The 20,646-nt window shown below is 49.0% G+C and overlaps 1 protein-coding gene across 2 annotated transcripts in view; it reads right to left on the bottom strand.

Annotated features, from left to right (window-relative positions):
- Positions 1–20,646, bottom strand: part of COPG2 (coat protein complex I subunit gamma 2) — a 408,642-nt gene that overhangs the window by 371,857 nt on the left and 16,139 nt on the right. For both annotated transcript variants that reach the window (XM_078677502.1, XM_078677504.1), the window contains exon 2: positions 3,468–3,520. In XM_078677502.1, coding sequence (XP_078533628.1) covers positions 3,468–3,520 — 53 coding nt within the window. The remainder of the gene's footprint in view (positions 1–3,467; positions 3,521–20,646) is intronic.

The following is a 20,646-nucleotide window of genomic DNA, read 5'->3' as shown; positions in this document are numbered from 1 at the left end:
ATAGTACATAAGTGACAGACTTTGTTGGCAGTGGGGCAAACTCAGTGTACTGACGCAAAGTGACTTTTATAGTGCTGTGTCATAAATTATCCTTGGCTGCTTTCTATTTCAGGGTAGTGGTGCTACAACTGCAAGAAGTTGTATGTAAATGGTATTCCTTAGCGTAAACCTAGCCAAAAGGCATCAGAGTGATCTACATGACCAAAGAACATGACGTGATTTCAGTTTCTTTGTAAAGGACACATTTTCGACCTCTGGTTAGATCAGGTGTATAATAAGCAATCACCCAATAGGTACAGTATGACTGACATAACAGCAAGAGCTTAAAACAGATTGGATACTCTAGAAATTGCCCCAACCATGCCATGAAGTGTATTTATTGTCAAACATAGGTAATGAAGTTACAGGTCATTCAAAAGTTAAGCTTATGTATTTTCTTTTCCAAATGGCAATCAATGAACGCAAATAAATGCGTTAAATTTCGAACTGGTTAAAAAAAGCAAGCAATATTTTTCATGCTGAAAAAGTTTGAATAACAGTTACATGGCTGGGTTGTATACTGAGGAGGAAAGCTTTCCATAAACCACTATACACCAAATTCTTTAAAAAACCTAAAAACCTACTTGGGTCTCTCAGAGCTAAAAACCCCATTCTGCCAGGCTCCTAGGCGACTTACCAAAAAGGTTGTTAATGTTTGTTCCATCTAACGTGCTAATCACGTCTCTGGAAGAACCTTTGCTACCATGTTAAAAGAAAACCTCACAAACATGTAAATCGCAATGAAACAACTGATTAACACGTAATTAATGGGAAACTTTCGGCTTTTAGGAGAGGAGCCTTTTGCACCAACTGTACTACGTTATTGCTGTTAATAGGACTATATCTACTGTGGGTTTGGTAACATTTGTAATCTCCTCAAAGACACAGTACAAGTTTGTCTTTACCTGCCTTTCCAGTTTACTATAAATATCGTATTTTTTATGTTTGCTGATCTTTCCCGGTTAGGAAAGGGGTGTCTATCACCTGCGCCAAACAAAACAAGAAAGGTCACTTACCATATATTGTAACCTAATTTCGTCTGTGTGGTAGAGGAAGGAATGAGAGAGAGAATGTAATGGTAAAAGAGAGGTGAGCTGCCTAACAGTAAGTAACTATGATGGACGTAGGGACAAAACCAATGTTAAATCAAGGATACTTTAAGTCCGAGACCGATAATTAAAGAGTAACTTATTGACATCAGAAACTTTAACTAGGTCAAGGGCACTGCGGGTCAAGGCCGAAATGCAAATTAAAGGATCACTCATACTGCTGGTCGGTAACCGATATTAATTTGGCTTGTTGATTCAGGAATAGTGCGCGGCATAAACCGATATACTGTGTACTGCTGGTCGGATACTGCTAGGTGATATTAAGCTCGTTGAGTCGCTAGTAAGGATAATAGCTGGAAATAAGTAGGGGCCGAGCTGCTGAACAAAAGCTCGCTTATGTCTGTCATATATAGGAAGTACTTGTCTGCGGTTGTCTCTCCAGTCGAGTGCTAGGTTTCCCGGAAGCCGCCATGATAATAAGGGTACCCGCGAGCGATGTGAGGAAAGCCAGATGGCGCCTCTGCTCATAACCGCACCCTCTAGGCCTCATCAAAAAGTGTGTGGTTGAATTTTTGAAGCTCACTAACTAAAAGTCTCGACAGTGCAGCGCTTGCTCAGGCGAGACCTACAAACTTTTCAAAATGAAAGTGACTCATGATGCTAAAAGACAAGTGTTCTCCCCAGTTAATGCCGTCAAAGCCTTCCTGCATAGCCTTGGAACTGAAGAGACATTAATCTAAGATTGCCTTTTTCTAATGCTGTTGCATGGATGTCTTCTCTAGTTGGAACATCCTTTTAGTTGGGGCAGAGGCCTGTGTCTTAGCAGACAATGCAACACTGGGATCTATGAGAAATCTCTTCAGAGAAGAGGATGAGTGGGGCTTAGTGTAAATATCCAGACATGTATCCCTCTGTTACCTTTCTTCCCACCCACCCCAGGTTCAAATAATTATTGAGCCTTTGCAATAAGGACATTTTGTACTGCCTTGGACAGCATAGATCATGAAAGGTTGCAATTAGGGCTCCGGTTTTATGGTATTTATTTTTTCTACAGTTCCGTCTGTATTTATCCATATTTATCTTTTGCTCATTTTTTCTGTACTCATCAATTGTAATGTTATGTTTTCTGTAAACATGAAGCTGCAATAGATATTTTTCCACATTTATTTGACTGATAAATGTACATTGCATTTGAATGTCCAAAAGGTTTCAGCAGTATAAAGTGCAATAGCACTGAAAACACTTGCATTGTAGAATAGCATACATAACTGTATATCTGCACTTAATTAAAGCTTAATTAGGACATCTATTGTCTTTTTTCATCTCCCCTACCTTTCAATCTGTACACCTAATGACCTGACACTCATGCTTGACTGTGGAAAACATCATCCAAAGACCCATTTATAGTATTTCCTGTATTTAAAAATAAATACAGACAGGAAAATAAATAGTTTTCTGCCACTATTTATCTGTAAAAATCAGTAAAAACTGAAAACTGGGAGCCCTAGTTGAAATGCATACTTTCCTTGTTCCATGGGTAAAGACAGCTGAAGATATGTTCCAATGTAATGGCACCCGATATAAAGAAAGTTGAAAATGAAGAGGAAAAGTGGACAGAAACAGAATACACAGTAGAGGAGCACCAGGTTACCCAGTGATTCATGTGACACTGTATTTTAAGAACCCCCACTACAGGTAGTACCAAATATTTTGCTAGTTGGTCTTGAATACTCGGCTTCTTTTACGATAGACCTTCCTTACTGTCAGAGAAGTTTTGGACTCTTAAGCTTTGTTTCCCAGATCCAGTACTTCACCTAGTTCGCATAATAACAGTCAACACCATCCTAAGCTAAGAGGATAAGTGGTTGCAGGACAACATATGAGCTATGCATCATGATAATGCCAAGCCCAATATATGAACCACGCATCATGATAATGCCAAGCCCACATGCAAAGTTGTCCACAACCAACAACAATTTATTTGATACATTTCTAGAGCATATAGTATTAGAACCTTGAAGAGAAATAAACATGATCACACAAACCTATTGTGGTCTAAATATTGAAAACTAATAGATAATAATGAGGGAAAGTATATAAAAAGGTAAAATATGGAGACATACCATTGTTCTCTCCAGATATATTTACCCTCATAATATATATATCTCCAAGATAAGTGGAAGTGCAGTTAAGAATAGTAAACCTCCACTTATCAATATTTACTTATTGTCAAAATATTTATGTGCTTCGTATTTAGGCTACAGTATATTTCTGTTCTGGATAATCTGATATATCACCCATCTAGAGCACAGCACTGTTCTGTTTAACAGCACTAAAATGTTTTGGAGTGCTATAGAAAGAAGAGCCCAGCAGCCATACCTCTTGTAAAACAGCACTCTTCTCCAAATGTTGAAACGGATTGGAACCACTTCCTAAGCAAGAAAATACATTAAAAATGGATTAGCCTTAGGTTATCAGAACATGCAACACAGAATAAACAAGCTAAAACCCAAACAATCCTCTAATCCCAGGCAGACCACCAAACATTACTTTATAAACTACTACAAAAGTCCAGGCGCTTGCAGCACCATCGTACACATTGCACGTGTGGCCCTAGCTTTCAAATTATCATTGTTGTACAAATTACTACAAAGGTCTCAAAAACTACATTCACCTAGTTCCAAAAGCAGAACATGCTCTTACATAGCTACTTGACAATGAACCTTGTACTGGAATTTCTTTAAACAATGTTTTTTAAAACAAAAGCACTTGCCTGTGGGTGATGCAAATGCCACTATTAAGGTGTAAATGTAGATTATCGGGTGTCTTAAAAAGGGCTTGTTTTCGAACCAACAACAGTCCATAGGAATGGCAGTCAGAGGTCAGTATATGCTATTAAAGTATAGTAAAAGTGAACCAGAGAGCAGCATCAAATGTATAAACAATAAGCACACCACTGCCAGCCTCTGACCCCGTTACATTAACTCGAGGTGAAATATACAGATGGCTAAAAAACATGGACGTGTGAAATGTCAACTGGACTCCAATTACATAACCAAGTGTTGGTCTTGGCCCTTCTGGCATGTTCACCCCTGAACCTTTTGCTTTTGGTATGTGACCTGGTGATAGTGATTTTTGGTTTCTGCGCACTTTACCACTGTGTCCCAGGGTAAAGTGCGTGCGTGTGGTGAGGTTGGCCTGCCCTCCCATAGGAATGCATGGGGAATGTGTGTGTCCCTGGTAGTTCCTGATGCGTGGGGAGTTCAGGTGCGAATTTGGTATGTGCGGACTCGTGTGATTGAATGCTGCGCAATGATGTGTGCGGCGTGAATGCGTCTAGTGTGGAAGTGCCACTTCTAGAAGTTGGCATGTTATGTGTAATTTGTGTCTGGCGTGTGATTGGCTGGAGCTGGCTGGTGAGCCTGGCTCCAGGAGTCAGAATGGGTCTGCCCCGGTGGTGAGTGTTGAGATTAGCATGCTGATGTGAGGGAGGGGTGCACCTGGGACCTGAATAGGGCTGGCCTTTCCCCCCACAATGCTGGCTCCGCCCCCTGTGGTGCAACTGATGACCTTAGCCAGGCCAGTGAATGGAAAGGGTGGCTGGGTACAACAGAGTGCTCCACAACCAGCTGCGACTGGTTTTGCCCCCACCCTGCACACAGACAATGAGATTTTACTGTATAAAAAGGGGCTGTGTCCCCTTACAAAATGTTCTTCCTGATCCAAACTGAGGGGGGCCTGCTGCTGCTGCTGGGCGCCAGGAGGACCGCCACTGGGGATTGCCTCCCTGCCTAGGAGGACCCTGTGAGCTGGATCCTGTGCCCAGCCTTGCCCCCCACCCCCTGAAGGACTTGGTGCTGGACTTAGGGGGCATTAGCGCATGAGAAGCGCTTTACTTTTACTTTCCGAAGCCCTACAGTGCCTGGGAGCGCTGAATTGGCCCATAGCGCTCAGAGCGCTTTATTTTTACTTTGGCGGCTGCCCACGCCGCATATTGCCGGGCTCCTGCTTTAATTTACCCCCCGACGGGTGACCACCCCGCCAGGGACATTGCCGGCATTTCTGATAATTGATCGAGGGAGCCCACCCTTCGTCTTGGCCCCCGAGATCACCGCCGCAGCACCGGGGCCGAGGGGAAGCCGAGAGCAAGCCAGAGAATCTGCTGCTGACGACACCCGGGCGACATGCGCAGTGATTGGCTGCCCCAAGCAAGAGAAGAAGCAGGAAGCGGCGGGAGCCTACCCTGCGCTCCTGCACTGCCCGAGTGAACGCCGCCGTCCCCACCCCCCGGGGCTCCCAAGAGCGAGGGAGAGCCCCGGAAAGCGAGAGGAGATCGCGACGTAGGAGAGCCCCGAGGAGCGGGAGCTCTCCAGCCCCATCCGCCGCGAGACCCAGTGAGTGCCTGCGAAGGAGAGGGGGGCGTCGGGGCACATTGCCGGTGCCCGCCTCTCCCCTCCAGTGCGAGGGCCTTAGTGTTGCGAGCCCGTGGGGCCTTACTTTAATTACGAGTCCCCCAGGGAGGGACTCCAACGGCCGGCGTCATTGTTCTAGAGCCCCCGAGGCTCAAGGCGGCCTTTTGTTCATTTTGAGCAAACGAAGGGCTCCGGGGGCATTTTGTTTGGCGAGCCCCGAGAGGCTCTTGGGTACCACATTTGTTCTCGAGTCCCCCGAGAGGGACTCCAACATCTAAGGGGGCATTTTTCCTTTCGTGGTAGAGCGGCCCCGGAAGGCAGCGGGCCGCTCCCACTTGCCCCACAAGTGTTCTCAAGCCCAGTGAGGCTCACATGGACACGAGTGCTTTTGGCCAGAGCCTGCAAGGCTCCCCCGTGTTGGCCACATCATCCCTACAGCTGCCCAGCACTTAGTGGGTGGCTGCTCCGTTTAGGCCCCCTGACATTTGGGACACAGGGCGTCCTAGCCCCAGAGAGGTCAGTTGGCCTGGGGACAGTTTATGAGGTTATACCTTATGTGATTTCTGCGCAAATGTTCTTTGCTGCACCTCTGAATGTGTTTTTATGCGTCATGTGCTTTTCCCTACACCGCTGAATGTATGTTTATGCATCATGTGTTTTTCCCTACACCTCTGAATGTTGTGATGCATCATGTGTAATGTTCTTATGCCTATACCCCTAAATGTATAGTGATACTTAGGTGGTTGTTCTTCCTAGTACAGGTGTTGCTAGTGAGGTCCTGGTTCCCTGCGTGACATTGTCCTAAGGTGGTTAGGGTTGCATAGGTGGTACTTACCTGTTACCAGTGATTACTGGTTGTGTGCTCTATTGTCTATTCTTGATGCTACAGTGGTTTTATATTCTATGTTCTAAGTGCTAATTGTAACAAGTAGTCTAGTTCTAAAAGTGCTTATTCCTGGCAGTGGTCCATGCGGCCATGTCCTGTACATACATCCCCTGTAAATTCTGCCCGTGCCTGTTGGCACATTGTAAAGTGTGTGTTTTTATCTAATGTGTTTGTTACAATACAAAGGCTATTTTTATACAGAACCTTGTGTGGAGTTTCCTTTGTGGTGGGCATTGGGTGTTGTTGCTGGGTGCGCGCGCAAACACTTAACTTACATAGCCTCCGGGATAAGCCTTACTGCTCGTGTCACGTTGCCTAGAGGGTGAGCAGGGGTTATCTTTGGCGTGTAACTCCCTTGCCCTGACTAGAGTGGTGGTTTCTGCCTGACTTTGGCGCAAGCCTTAGCCAACTGGAAATCCCATTTCTAACACCAAGTTACTACTCTTGGGCAGTTGACTTTTCAAGGGTAGCTTAGTCAAGCAGTCAATGCTTACTAGGAGGTCACAAGATTTGGAAACTGAGATATAGTCGGAAAAATTAAATTAATAGAAAATACATTGAATGCCCTGTAATTGTTCCAACTTCTGACAAGAATAGACCTTCATTAACAGGTATAAAACATGGGGCAGTAAAAACATGATGAAGAAGCTTGGCTATGGCGGCAATGGAGTCGGACTGGAGCCTGGAGCTCCGAAGTCGCTGGTGCGGGCATCCTATTGGCTACAGGTGAGCTCCATGGCCCTGGAAAACTGCGCACAGGCCTGGAGTATCAGGGGGTGGCCACAAGGGGGTGGCCACAAGGGGCTGAGGCTCCTGAGACAGGCCCTGACACAGAGATGGAGGGCTACCTGTCCGGGCCGAAAAAACGCACAAAATGGTGGCTGCCTTCAGTGGAGCGGTTTGAGCCATGCAGCGGTACTGATGCACAGTGGCATGGACAGAGGGCCTCAGAGCCAGGCAAAGGCTGTGACAATACCAGCCTGCTTCTTTGGGTCCTGGCGCACTGGAGGATGATATGGATGCAGGTTGCGTTTATTGTGCTTCGATGGAGTCTCAACCAGTTGGCCAGGTAGGACAAAATGATAAGCAATACACAAAGTTTGGGGGGTGACAGACACCTCGAGAATGGGGGCGGGGTTGTTTTATACTACCAGCATGAGGTGGCTGGAAGGGCGGGGGGGACAATTTGACAAGACTGTGGCGATAACACCTACATTAGGGGTAAGATGGCAGCTAGGAAATGATGGGACGACTAAGAGCACTTGCAAACATTGGGACAGATGGGTTCTCATCCGACAGGTAGGGACACCTTCCCTAGAATTATCTAATGGAATGTGAATGGGCTTGGGAACAAGCTGAAGAGAGAGAGAGGGACGGTGTTGCATAATTCAGCATGGCATTCATTCTTTCTTTCTTGCAGGGCTCTGGGATTGGAGGATATCTGGCATGCCTCACATCCTGGGGGACAGACAGTTTTCACACAAAGCCAATGCGCCTTGTTCGCTGGCATACGTGGACTACTTTCTGGTGCCTGGGTCCCAACGATACAGACATAGTAACCCAAAATATTTTACAAGAGACATATCAGACCACTCCCCGATGATTACAGAGAAGTGGGCACAGAGCTCCTGTGTTAGGCCCAGTTGGCGCTTGGATCCATGAGAGCCAAGGACTGGGACATTCAACACCATGTCCTGGAGGTGACTAACTTGTTTTTTAAGGAGAATGGGGTCCGATGGCCACTGGGATGATTCTTTGGTTGGCCTACAAGACAGTTGTGCGAGGGCACCTAATGGCACACATGGTGAGAAAGAAAAAAAAGACAGAATCCATACGGTAGTGGAAGTTGAAAGGGAAGTGGCGGAGAGAGAGGCGGACTATGTGAAAGCGCTGGGTCCAGAATTGGTGCAGAATTTAACTTGACTTTGGGAGGAATTCAGACGTCTGGTCCTCAAAGAGGCCAGGACACTCTACAGGGCCCGGCAGAGAAGATTTATGAGACAGGGAACGAGGCAGGAAAGATGCGGGCCTGCTTGGCCAGGAAGGAGGGACAGCGATGAACAACAGTTGAGATGGCTGAGAAACCTACTGCCATACCCCAGACTTTTGCCCGATATCTGCCAGATTTATACAAGTGGAAAGGCCCCGGTTACTAATGTCTTTCGCTCTGAATTCTTTAAATGTGTCAAGAGTAAGGTGATCAAATCCCAGTACGATATATATTGTGAGGCCAGGTACAGGGGGAGCTCCCTCTAGATCTTCGGCAGACAACGGCTATGTTAATCGACAAACCTTTTAAGCCCCAGAAGAATGCGCCTCCTATAGGGCGATAACCTTTCTGAATTTGTAAATGGAATTGCTTGTGAAAGTATCGGCAAATCGCCTACAGTTAGTGATAGATTGCATAGTGGCTCCAAATCAGTCGCGGATATACACAACATAATCTCTGGGGGCTCCTCGGTTGTCATGCCAGATGTCTCCGGGTGCAAGAACCCGAGCGTCGCCTGGTGCTAGACGCCAAGGCGGCATTTGATTCTTTGGAATGGCCCTACCTGATAGCTCTTTTAACCTGCATGGGCTTTGGCCCTAATTACCGGGTGTGGGTGAACCTTTACTATCAAAGGCTGATAGCAAGAGTACCGGTTGAATGGCACGCTATCAGAGGAATTCGAACTGGCCAGGGGCACCGGACAGGAATGTCCCCTCTCCCTACTACTTTTCACAGTGGTGATGGAACCGCTGACTAACTAGGTTAGGCAGGATGACCTGCTGTGAGGTCTTCGCTGGGATAGAAACTGGTAGTACGTAACCTCCCTATATCCTGTTGACATCTGGGTATATCTTGCAGACCCAGACCAGGATCTGCTGAAAACCCTGGAGATCTTGAGAGTCTCTGGCAATCAACTGTGGGAAATTCCATGGCATAATTGCGGTCTCTGTAGATGCTACAGAGTGGATGGCCCGTCCCGCTGGCGTGAACCGATACTGGGTTTACCTACCTGGGAATATATGTGACCACAGATCTTACACGGTTTCATAATAAAAACGCGGGGTGAATCCTTCAGAATTTCAGCAAAGATGTGTAACATTGGCGCCGGCTCTCCCGCAGGATCGCTACCGGAACACTGACAAGAAGGATGGGGGTATTGACCTGCCAGAGTTACAACTGTATTAGTGGGCGACTTGCCTGCTGTTAATCAATAATTGGTTTTTCGCGGACCAAAGGGATTCAGCTCTGATGGCAGAGAGATGGGCACTGGAGCCCCACGGTTTCACAAGATGGCTCTATGAAGTGGGGAAAATGACACCCCTCGTGGAGCAGACTGCTTCGGTGGTTCAAACCAGACAACATGCAATAGAAAGGCTGGGATGGGCAAGCCGACTGACACTTGAGACACTGTTGTGGACCTCAAACGTGTTGACCGAGTTACACAGGGTGTAGGGTTACTGCCAATAGGACATCATTTGTATTTCAAAAGGTTGGGGAGGATCGGTCAGGGGTGGGATCTGTGTGGTTGACATTGCCACGCAATGGGCACACAACCATCGACTTCATCTTCCACACGAAACGGAGAGCACAATGGAGGAAAGCACTCCTAGCCATCTTTCCGATATCTTCCACAAGAAAATCGGCACATGGTCTAGCTATCTATATCGCCCCTCCCAACTCTTCCAAGCTACAGCAACTATCACCATCTACAACAACGGTACTATCCTCATCCAAGCCACGGATCGTAGTCTAAATCTCCTAGATAACATCTTCCCCCATCATTAAAGAACGAGTGGACAATACCCAAGCTGCCTTCCTTTCCACCCCCACCACCACTATTCCTGGCGCTACCGCCCTAACACCCTTTGGTCTCTCCCCTAATCCTCTCTCCCGACCATCAAGGGCTTCAGATTCATCCACCTCCTCTACCCCTATTACCCTGACATCTACCCCACTAATACACGCAGCAGCACCTCACCGAAACATCGCACGATTCCCTTACCCATCATGGCAGAGTCTACATCCGCACTCCACCTAGCAACCGAAACCACTCAAGGCTCGATCATAGCTCCTCATCCCTCCTTCACCACCCACTCCCTCATCTTCTCTCCCCCTACTCTTACCACACCTCACATTACCACACTCAACATCGATTCCTCCCAACTCAAACTATTCCCCCCTAACAAGACAATATCTACATACGTACCCCCATCAGCAAATCAACCCTCTCCTGACACTCCTCACCCTGCCTACACAACCCCTCCCTTTTCCATCTCTCCCCCACCCCACCCCCTCCTTTGATTAACACGCCCAACTCGAACTCCGCCCAGACCAATCAATCCACATACAGCATGACCCACTCTACCTCTGCACCCACATTAGCTTTTGAACCCACCACGGAAACCACCATAGCCCCCCCACCCCTCTAACATTACCCTCTCTCCCCCTACTTCTTCCTCTACTCGCGTCAACTCAACTATCAAGTTCTCCACTCACACTAACCAATCCCCCACAGCCCAGTCGCTTACACTCCGCGTGTCACCCCATGATTCCTCAGACATCAGTCCACCCTTTGAACACCAACTCCTCCCAACCGCACCTCACACACCCGCACACCAACTCTCCAAACCCACTACTCAGCCACCAACATCAACACCCCTCCCACACACAGATTCACCTACACATCGACTCACGCACTCCGGCACCAGCCCATATACCCATCCAGCCTACACTCCAGACACACACACTTCTCTCACCACCTCCCTCCCCTATCATAACCACACCTGATTCTAGATGAGATCATGTCCATGCTTCATACAATCAAAAAGGATCTCCACGCTTTTAAAGCGATGCTATCGAGTCACCCAGGGCCCCCCAGATCATACAGAGCCAATTTACCTAGCAAATCCCCTACCCATCTTCCCAACCCCCCCCCAACCACAATGCTCCCAGTTGGAAATCAATACCCTCCCGTCATCTATCCTCCCGGCCAATGCGTACCAACAACCCTTTTTCGGAACCGATCTTCGCCCTCTCCTGCTCTCCTATGAACCCTTCTGTACGACCACCATTTCACTCACACACTTGCCTATCCCTTCTATCCTCGCCAACCCTCACAGGCCCTCTACTCACAACAACAGAGGAATCACCGACAATAATCTCTTTAAAGTCTCAATCATACAGGATTTCACCCCTTCCCGCACCACAACGCGGCTGAAATGCACACTTCTGAATTGCAGATCGGCCTCTAAACACGCTACCGACATAGCTGCTCTCATTACCTCTACTGATCTGGACCTGATCATTCTCACTGAAACATGGCTTACAGAATCTTCCTCGCCGCTCATCGACATCCTAGTACCCCCTAACTATGACATCAGGCTTGACAGGACTGGTAAGATTGGAGGAGGTATTGCATGTATACACCGGAGCAACATCACCATAAACAGAGCTATATCCTCGGCACTCCCTTCCTGTGAATACATAAGCCTCGACATTAGTAGTAAGGGCAAACCTGTCTGTTCGCTACACATCATCTATCACCCACCTGGTGACAACCTCCTCTTCACTGAACTCCTCATGGACATGATCACAACTCACACTGGTCGACAAAACACCCAAATCTTCCTGGGCGACTTTAACCTCCACTGGAACGATCCCAACGACACAGTGGTCAACAGTCTCAAGAACTTCCTGAACGCCTTAGACCTCAACCAAATTTGCAACAGCCCTATACACAATAAAGGCGCTACTCTGGACTTAATAATCTCTAAGAGCGATTCCACTCACTTGGAGTCTATCCTCCCCTGTGATTGGTCAGACCATCACATCATCACCTTCTTCATCAATGAAACAGTCAAACTTAACGCGACCCAATCCACAAAACATAAAGTATGGAAAACGGATTGGAAAAAAATCAACCCTAACACTCTACCTACTTCAAGCCAGGACCTACTTCTACCCCCCACTGAGTCCTCCAACGTACATGATCTCACCAACCACTACCTCAACTGTATGACCTCGATTATTAACGAATTTGCTCCCCTGCAACTAAAAAGAGTTTCCACTTAAGTCTCTAAACCCTGGTTCAATGATCTTCTAAACGAGGACAGACGCTCTCTTAGAACTGTGTAGTAAAGGAAGATGTACAGTCCACTGTGTTTTTCAAGATCCTTTATTGTAAGTTCCTTCCAAGATAAGTATAGCAGTAAAACCCCACCAGGAGCCAGCTGTTAGCCGCTCAGCCTGAGTTAACCAACTGCCACAGTCAGCTAGAGAGAGACACTGAGCCAGAGAGTCACCCAGGCCTTCTATGATGTCACAGATGACATAGTACAGTCTATCTAGTGAAGAACAGTGGAGAGGACATTTACTACACATCCTCTTCCCTTATGGAATAGGAAGAGAACAGAGAACGCAATAGGCAAAATACCTCAAATGCAACATCAGCAGAAAAGTACAAGAACGAGCCAAATGAGATGTTCAGAGATAACATTAGTATGAGGTATTATTAGCAGAAATGTGAACAAAGAAAACTAAATTTAATTCTATATGCCTCATCCCCCTCCCTTAACGAACCAAAGCAGCTAGGCTAAGTGGTCACACTCATAACCTCCCCACACATGGGTACACCACAGGGTAAACACCCTAGAACAAAAGTGAGTGTAGACGGAGACGCTAGAGAGAGACACATAGGGGTAAAATTCACTCAAGACAACCCTAAGAGAGCAAACCCCTTTCACAAAAATTCACCAAAGAAAAACAATCTTTGCAAAGAACTAGAGCTTCCCCTGATAAAGACGTGCTGACACTAAAGATATGATAAATTCACAGCACAAAGTTTTACCAACATGAAACCCTGGCCACGAGTTACAAGAAGGTAGACTTAGACCAGAACATAGTGCACAAACAGTCTCCACCAAAAGCAGGGGACAGCGCAGAGTAGAAACTCTGAAATTAAAAAGAAATACAACCTCCCCTAAACAGGGTACACCACAGGATAATAAACCTGGGAACAAAAATAGGGCAAGGACTACACGCAAACACCACTACATGGGGCATGGACTACCCACAAACATACAATCTCCCCTGAGTAGGGTACACCACAGGATAGTAATCTTGGGAACAAAAAAAAATGTGGAATGGACTACCCGCAAACACCACTACATGGGGCATGGACTACACGCAAACACCACTACATGGGGCATGGACTACCCGCAAACACACAACCTCCCCTATATAGGGTACGGCACAGGACAATACCTGGGAACCAAAAATGGGGTATAGATCGTGTGTTTCCCCTCCCGTGTCTGGCGGGACTGTGTTCGGACTCGAGACTGTTGGCGGTGTTGACATTGTTCCGATCGAACTTCCGCCATGCAACATCGGCGAAATTTCGGTGGCTGGGATCCTATGGAGCGGCGATACTGCCTGACCCTCCCGGTGTGATCGGACCCTTTGTGCTACTTTGTATCCTGTTTGAAGGATGGTTCGACATTGGTACTATTGACAAACGAGGCCAGGGGTGAATCCGCTTGGAACATAGAGGGACTCATGGCTGGTTGATGGTGACTTGAGGGGCGCTTAGCGGGGATGTCATTGATTGCGTTATACATGATTGTTGCTACCTGTATTTCTTTTGCCATTACTGTTTACACAACTTTTGCACGCGGAGGTGGGAGGTGCCGGATAACCAGATTGGGGGCCCTTCTCCTGTATTTTTTTTTTTCTCTGCTTTTTCTCTTTTTCTTCTCTGTATTTCGGGTCTCTTTTAGGGCGACAGGCACGCTGCTGGGGGGGTAGGCCGTAGCCTTTTGCAGGGGTGCAGGGTTGGGGGATGGGCTTGTTGTTTTGTCTTCATTTCTATGGCCCTTTGCCCTTTTCCTTTTTCGATGTCGTCGTCTTCCATATCTCCCATATTGTGTTTCGCCTTGAGGGGTGGGGCTAGTTCGCCATGATTGCTTAGTGTTTATTGCGTCTATCCTGATTCCTATACCCCCTCCCCCGTCTTTCATCTATGTACTCCACTGGCGTAAAATCTTTTGCTTTTCGTTAGCTATATCAGGGGTGTATGTGATAATGCGACATTGATTTCATTTTCTTTTTCGTTATTACAAAATGAACCGTCACAGATCCGTATTCTTGCAAGGTACCTTACTTATATGATGTAACCTGGATGCCACTCAGCTTTGCACTCCGGACCGCTGTATTTTTATACGATGTTACTTTTCATCGATTTGCATAGCGGCCGTCTGGATCGGTTGTAGGCCCATGTTTGTATCTCCGTACTATGACAATAAAGGTTCTTAAAAAATTAAAAATTTTTATAAAATGGGGTATGGACTACCCACAAAGACAACCTCCCCTGTGTAGGGTACACCACAGGACAATACCTGGGAACCAAAATGGGGCATGGACTACCTGCAAACACCACTACCTCAGAAAACTAATAGAAATGGGCATTGGGGGAGGAGCTTAGCGGACATCCGTGATGGCCGCGTGAGCACAGCGCTCTCCGGACCCCCGCCAATCCCGGCATGATATCCTGAACATATCCTGATTTCTTACAAGGATTAATGGAGAGGAACCTGGGCTGATCTTAATATTGTTTTCGGAATTTGAATTGGACCAGGGGCACCGAAGCTACATCGACTCAAACTTTCGGGGCCCGCCTTGGTGGCGCGCCCGGGTCTTGGTGAGGCTCTGGTGCCGTGTCTGAGTTGAACAACAGCGGCAGGGGGACTCGACTTATGGGTCCCCCTCTTAACTTTCGGTTTCGATTCTGACTCAGGCGACGTCTTCCAACGTGGGTGTCTGGCCGGTACTGAGTCCAGCGGAGCGAGATTGCAGTTGAGCCTTTTGTCTGCTCTGTGTCCCTCCGGGCTGGTTCACACCTCGACTTGCCCTCGCTACTGACTTCTGGCTCCGGCGCCCTGTCTTTCTGCGGCCAATTTCACCAGGTCGCGTGGGTCCCGTAGGGACGCGGTCTCCGATATGGCTGGTAGGGGGGACCAAGAACGGCGGAAGACCAAGACGCCCCTTCGCGGGGGCCCGGTCCAGTCTAACATCATGGACCGGTACACACAGTCGAAGGTGTCCCCCGGTGCTGCCTTGTCTGGCCCGAGTGCAGTGGGGCACCCTTCGGAGGCTTCGGCGGAGCCGTCCCTGCAGGACATCATGGGCGCCATCTCGGGTATGAGAGAAACCATCGGCCAACAGTATGAAGCTCTGGCCCACAAAATTGACACTGTGGCTATTGATGTGAACCTGATTCAGGCCGACTTATCTAAAACCAATGAGAAGGTGAAGTCATTGGACCTCAAGTCATCTAGCCTCACGGCCGACGTCTCGGAGATACAGACGGAAATCGGCAACCTCAGAAAGGTGAATGATTTCATGACTCAGCGCTTGGAGGATTTTGAAAACAGGGCACGGCGTTGTAATGTACGTGTTATTGGCGTCCCGGAAAATCCTGCTCCGCATTCTGTTGATCTCCTGGTTGAGGACTTGATACAAAACTACCTTTCTCCATCCGGATTGAGCAAATTCTTTGCGGTGGAACGTGCCCATCGTGTTCCCGGTGGCCAGGGCAAGCCGGGCGCCCCACCGAGGCCCATTGTCGCAAAACTTTTTTATTATAGGGACCGAGACACTATTCTGCAGGCCTCGAGAGCTAAGGGCCCGGTGGCCTTCGAAAATGCCACAGTGAACTTCTATCCGGACTTCTCACAGCTGGTGCAGAGGCAGCGAATGGGCTTCCGTGGAGTCAAGAAGCGTCTTCGGGACCTGGGTCTGCGATACGCCATGCTTTTTCCCACCAGGCTGCGAGTGGAGTACAATGAACGGACCCTTTTCTTTGATCGACCTGATTCGGTGAATGACTGGCTGGACTCTCTGCCGGATCGGCCTAATTTCGCTGATCCCACCGAGCACCCGGGTGGTGCCGAGGGTGGCGTGGAGAGTTGAACTTGTTGTTTGGGCCCCGGTGTCCGTACCATGTAATTTCTTCCTGGGTTCGGTACATGAGTGATCTGTTTTCTGTGTACTCTCTTCTCCCCTTATTTCTGTCGGGGTGGCGGGTGGGACAGGGCCTTTTCCTCCTCCGGGGTCTTTTTGTAGAGTGGGGGTTTTCGGGCGACAGGCACACTGCATGTTGGGGTGGCTTTTTTGTCTACTGCAGGGGTGCAGGGTGGGGGGTGTTTCCTTGGGTGTTGGGGGGGGGGGGTTGTTGGGGCGTTTGTAGTTTGTGTTTTGTTTTTTCAAGGCGACTATTTTGCTAATTGTACTTTCAGTGTCATGCTCATTGGGGGGTGGTGTCTGTGTAACTTCGTGGGATGGGGGTAGCGGGTTGAGGTTTATTTCATGGAATGTCAATGGTCTAGGGGATCGTATAAAGCGAGGGGTGGTGTTGCGATGCCTGCGACGTTTGTCTCCCGATATTGTCTTTCTGCAGGAGACACACCTAGTGGGCAATACTTGTCGTGCGATGAATAGGTGGGGCTATCGTCTTGTTGCGCACTCAGGGTTTACAACGGGTTCTAGGGGGGTGGGCATCCTTGTCCGGGCTTCTCTTCCCCTTGCGATAGATGATGTGATCCTCGATGATCGGGGGCGTTATGCCGTCCTCGTGGGACGATATGAGGGCAAGACCCTTTCCCTGTTCACCGTCTATGTGCCCCCTGGCCTGCAGACCTCTACCTTCTCTGATTTGGGCCGAGTTTTGTTGGGACTCCCTGATGGTGCTCTTTTCATGGCTGGTGACTTTAATTCTGTTCTCTCTGGTCTGAGTGATCGTTACCCCCCTAGGGATACTCCTTCGACCCATTTATGGCTGGGTGGCTTTTTGGATACCTTTGGCTTGGTGGACTGCTGGAGACTTATGCACCCCACTCAACTTCAGTATACTTTCCACTCTGGGGCCCATGGGAGTATGTCTAGATTAGATTACTTCCTCATGCCGGCTGAACAGTCGTCGGCTGTCCGTGAGATTAGGCACCTCCCCCGGGGCATCTCGGACCATTCTCCGTTCTGGCTCTGTTCTGATGTGGGGGTGGAGGCGGCGGGCTGGGTGGCTCCTATCAACCCTTGGTACCTGACCTCCCCTGAGACCCGTGGTCAATTGATTAAGTCCCTGGACAATTACTTTCTGGAAAACGAGGGGTCTGTCTCTTCTGCGGTGTCCCTATGGGAGGCTTTTAAGACAGTCATTCGTGGGCAGGCCCTGTCCCTTATTGTTGAAACCAAAAAGGCAAGGAATCGGGAGGTGGTGGATCTTGAGATGGAAATACTTGAGATGGAGGCTGACCTGGAATCGGGTGTCACTCGTGCCAAACTCCATGCCCTGGGTCTGAAGCAATTTGCCTATAAGTCTCTGGCCACAGATGCAGCCAAACTGATGTTTAGGGAGCAACAGGGTCGTCTGTATGATGTTGGGGACAAAGCGGGTAAGTTGCTTGCCTGGTTGGACAAAAAAGAGAGGGCGAATCGAGTGGTGCCTGTGATTCAGACTTTGAATGGTGTGCGGGTAACGGACCCGGTTGGCATAGTGGAATGTTTTGCGGACTATTTTCGTGCGGTTTACTCCCCAGTGTCGGTAAGGGATGAAGACTATTCTCGCCTCTTGCTGCGCGACATAGCTTTGCCCTGCCTCTCCGACCTGGAGCGGTCCTCCATGGAAGCCCCGTTCTCTACGGACGAAATCGCGACTGCTATTCGCTCTCTCCGTTCGGGCAAGGCTTTGGGCCCAAACGGCTTGTCAATCGAGTTATACAAACTGCGCCCTGATCGGATTGCGCCCTATCTTCGAACGATGTTTTCGGAGTCCCGTGAGCGGGGTGTTCTCCCTTATGACCAGCGTCTGGCCACGATTGTGCTAATTCCTAAAGATGGTAAGCCCCGGGATCTTTGTTCGTCATATAGACCCATCTCCCTGTTGAATGTCGAGCCTAAGGTTCTTGCCAAGGTCCTGGCTACTCGCCTCCTAACGGTTATTAGTGACTTGATTCATCCGGACCAATCCGGATTTATCCCGCACCGCAACACAGCTCTTAATCTCCGTCGTCTTCATGGAGTCATCGCGAGGGCAGGGCTTCTGACGGAGCCGGCCATTTTGGCTTCGTTGGATGCCTCGATGGCCTTCGACACGATAGAATGGCCCTACCTTTGGGCGGCTCTTGAGAAGTTTGGTTTTGGCCCGGGGTTCATCGGGTGGGTGAAGCTGCTGTATACCGACCCCTTGGCACAAGTCGTGGTTAACGGTCGAGTGTCGGCTCCCTTTCCCCTTGGTAGGGGGACCAGACAGGGGTGCCCCTTGTCTCCACTACTTTTTGCTCTCGCGTTGGAGCCGCTGGCTGCGTGGCTTCGCTGGGAACCTTCTCTCAGGGGTATACGTTGGTCCCCGGATTTTGAGGACCGTGTTTCGCTTTATGCGGACGACATTCTTCTTTATCTTACTTCCCCGCGTAAATCTTTGAATGTTCTGTTTGACGTTCTCGCCTCGTTTGGTAAGAATTCTGGTTTGGTTATAAACTGGGCTAAATCCTGCGTCTACGCGATTTCGGGCGATCTGCCTCCGTTGCCGGATAGATTTCCCATCCAGGTTGTTCAGTCCGGCTTCAAGTACTTGGGGGTTTTTATTACCTTGGATTCGTCGCTCCGATTTGAACGTAATCTCCTTCCCCCGCTTCATAGATTGAGGCTGGACGTGGCTCGCTGGCGTAAATTACCCTTGTCGCCGCTGGGCAGGGCCGCCCTTTTCAAGATGATGTCCTTGCCGCGATTCCTTTATGCGCTCCAGAATAGCTATGACGATATCCCCGCTACTTATTTTAGAGAGGTCGAGAGTTTGCAAAGGCAACTGATTTGGGACGGGCGCCCACGTATTGCACTTGCAAAGCTCACCATCCCTTGGTATGACGGGGGCATAGCACTTCCTGATATTAGAAGATATTATTGGGCTACGCAACTGTCTGCCATTAATCATTCGATGTATTCCCCGGGTCCGGCTCCGGCCTTTGAAATGGACAGACTCCAGCTACCGGGTGGTGACTTTAATAGAGCGCTTTACTCTAGGTCGGCTGGGCGCCACCTTACGGGACCGACTAGGATCGCGGTTCGTGTGTGGCGCGCTGCGAATGTGAGCTTAGGGTGGGATGAACGTGTGACGTTGGCGGCTCCGCTTTTCGCGTCTGAGCTTTTGGGATGTCTTTGGACAACGAAGGGGTTTGACCGCTGGGACATGATTGGGATCTGTAGAGTGGGTGACGTGTTTGCGAATGGAACGGTGAAGTCCTTCGAGGCCCTTCGGAATGAGTATGACTTGAGTGATAGGGAATTTTTTAGATATTTGCAGGTCCGTCATGCCCTCACTTCGGTTCTGACTTCTGGTACAGCGGTCCCCGAGTCCTCCCCCCTCGAAGATCGTATCCTGGATGGTCATATCCCTGATAGCACTATCTCTTTGATTTATAAGAAGCTTATTCACAATCGTACGGACTTGCTCGTTCGACTTCGGGAGGCATGGGTCGGCGACGGGCTGGAATTGGATGACGAGGATTGGCAATTGGCGCTGTCTTCTCCGAAAGAGGTCGCCATTCCGGCCCGTCTCCGTCTGGTTCAGCTCAAGATCCTCCACCGGGTGTATGTTACTGGTCCTCGTCTGGTTGTGATGGGTTTTTCCCAGGATGGCCTCTGCAAGCGTGGGTGTGGGATGAGTGCCACGTTTCTTCACATTCTTTGGGAGTGTCCGAGGGTGGCTGCCTATTGGACGGGGGTACTTGCGGTGATGGCTGCTGTGACTGGAATTGCCCTGGTGCCGGAGGCGAGGAGATGTTTGTTGAATGTTTGGGAACCTACAGATTGTTCGGTGGCCCAAACCAGGTGGGCGACCCTGGGGTATATGGTTGCGAAGCGAGACATAGCGCAACTTTGGGGCTCGCACAGGCCCCCCACTGTCTCCGTATGGGAAGAAAACATGGATTGGTCTATGTTCCGCGAAAAAACTGTCTACACAGCCAGGGGCAGACCTAGGGCATGGACGAAGATCTGGTGTCAGTGGAATGCCTATCGTGGGGATATTTGTGCTCCTCCCCTGTGGTGGCCCCTGACGTTCCCTTGTCACCCTAGGTTGGCGTTCCTGAACTTTCGTATACTGTCCCTTGGTTTGATATATTTGTGCTCCGCCCCTGGTGGAGGCCCCTGATATTCCCTTGTCGCCCTAGGTTGGCGTTCCTCAACTTTCGTATACTGTCCTTTGGTCTGATTGACCTCCCC

The sequence above is a fragment of the Lissotriton helveticus genome, chromosome 1_1 (genome assembly GCF_964261635.1).
Source record: "Lissotriton helveticus chromosome 1_1, aLisHel1.1, whole genome shotgun sequence".
NCBI lineage: Eukaryota > Metazoa > Chordata > Amphibia > Caudata > Salamandridae > Lissotriton > Lissotriton helveticus.
Note: the sequence above shows the minus strand (reverse complement) of the source record. Positions and strands in the feature narration are given on the sequence as shown.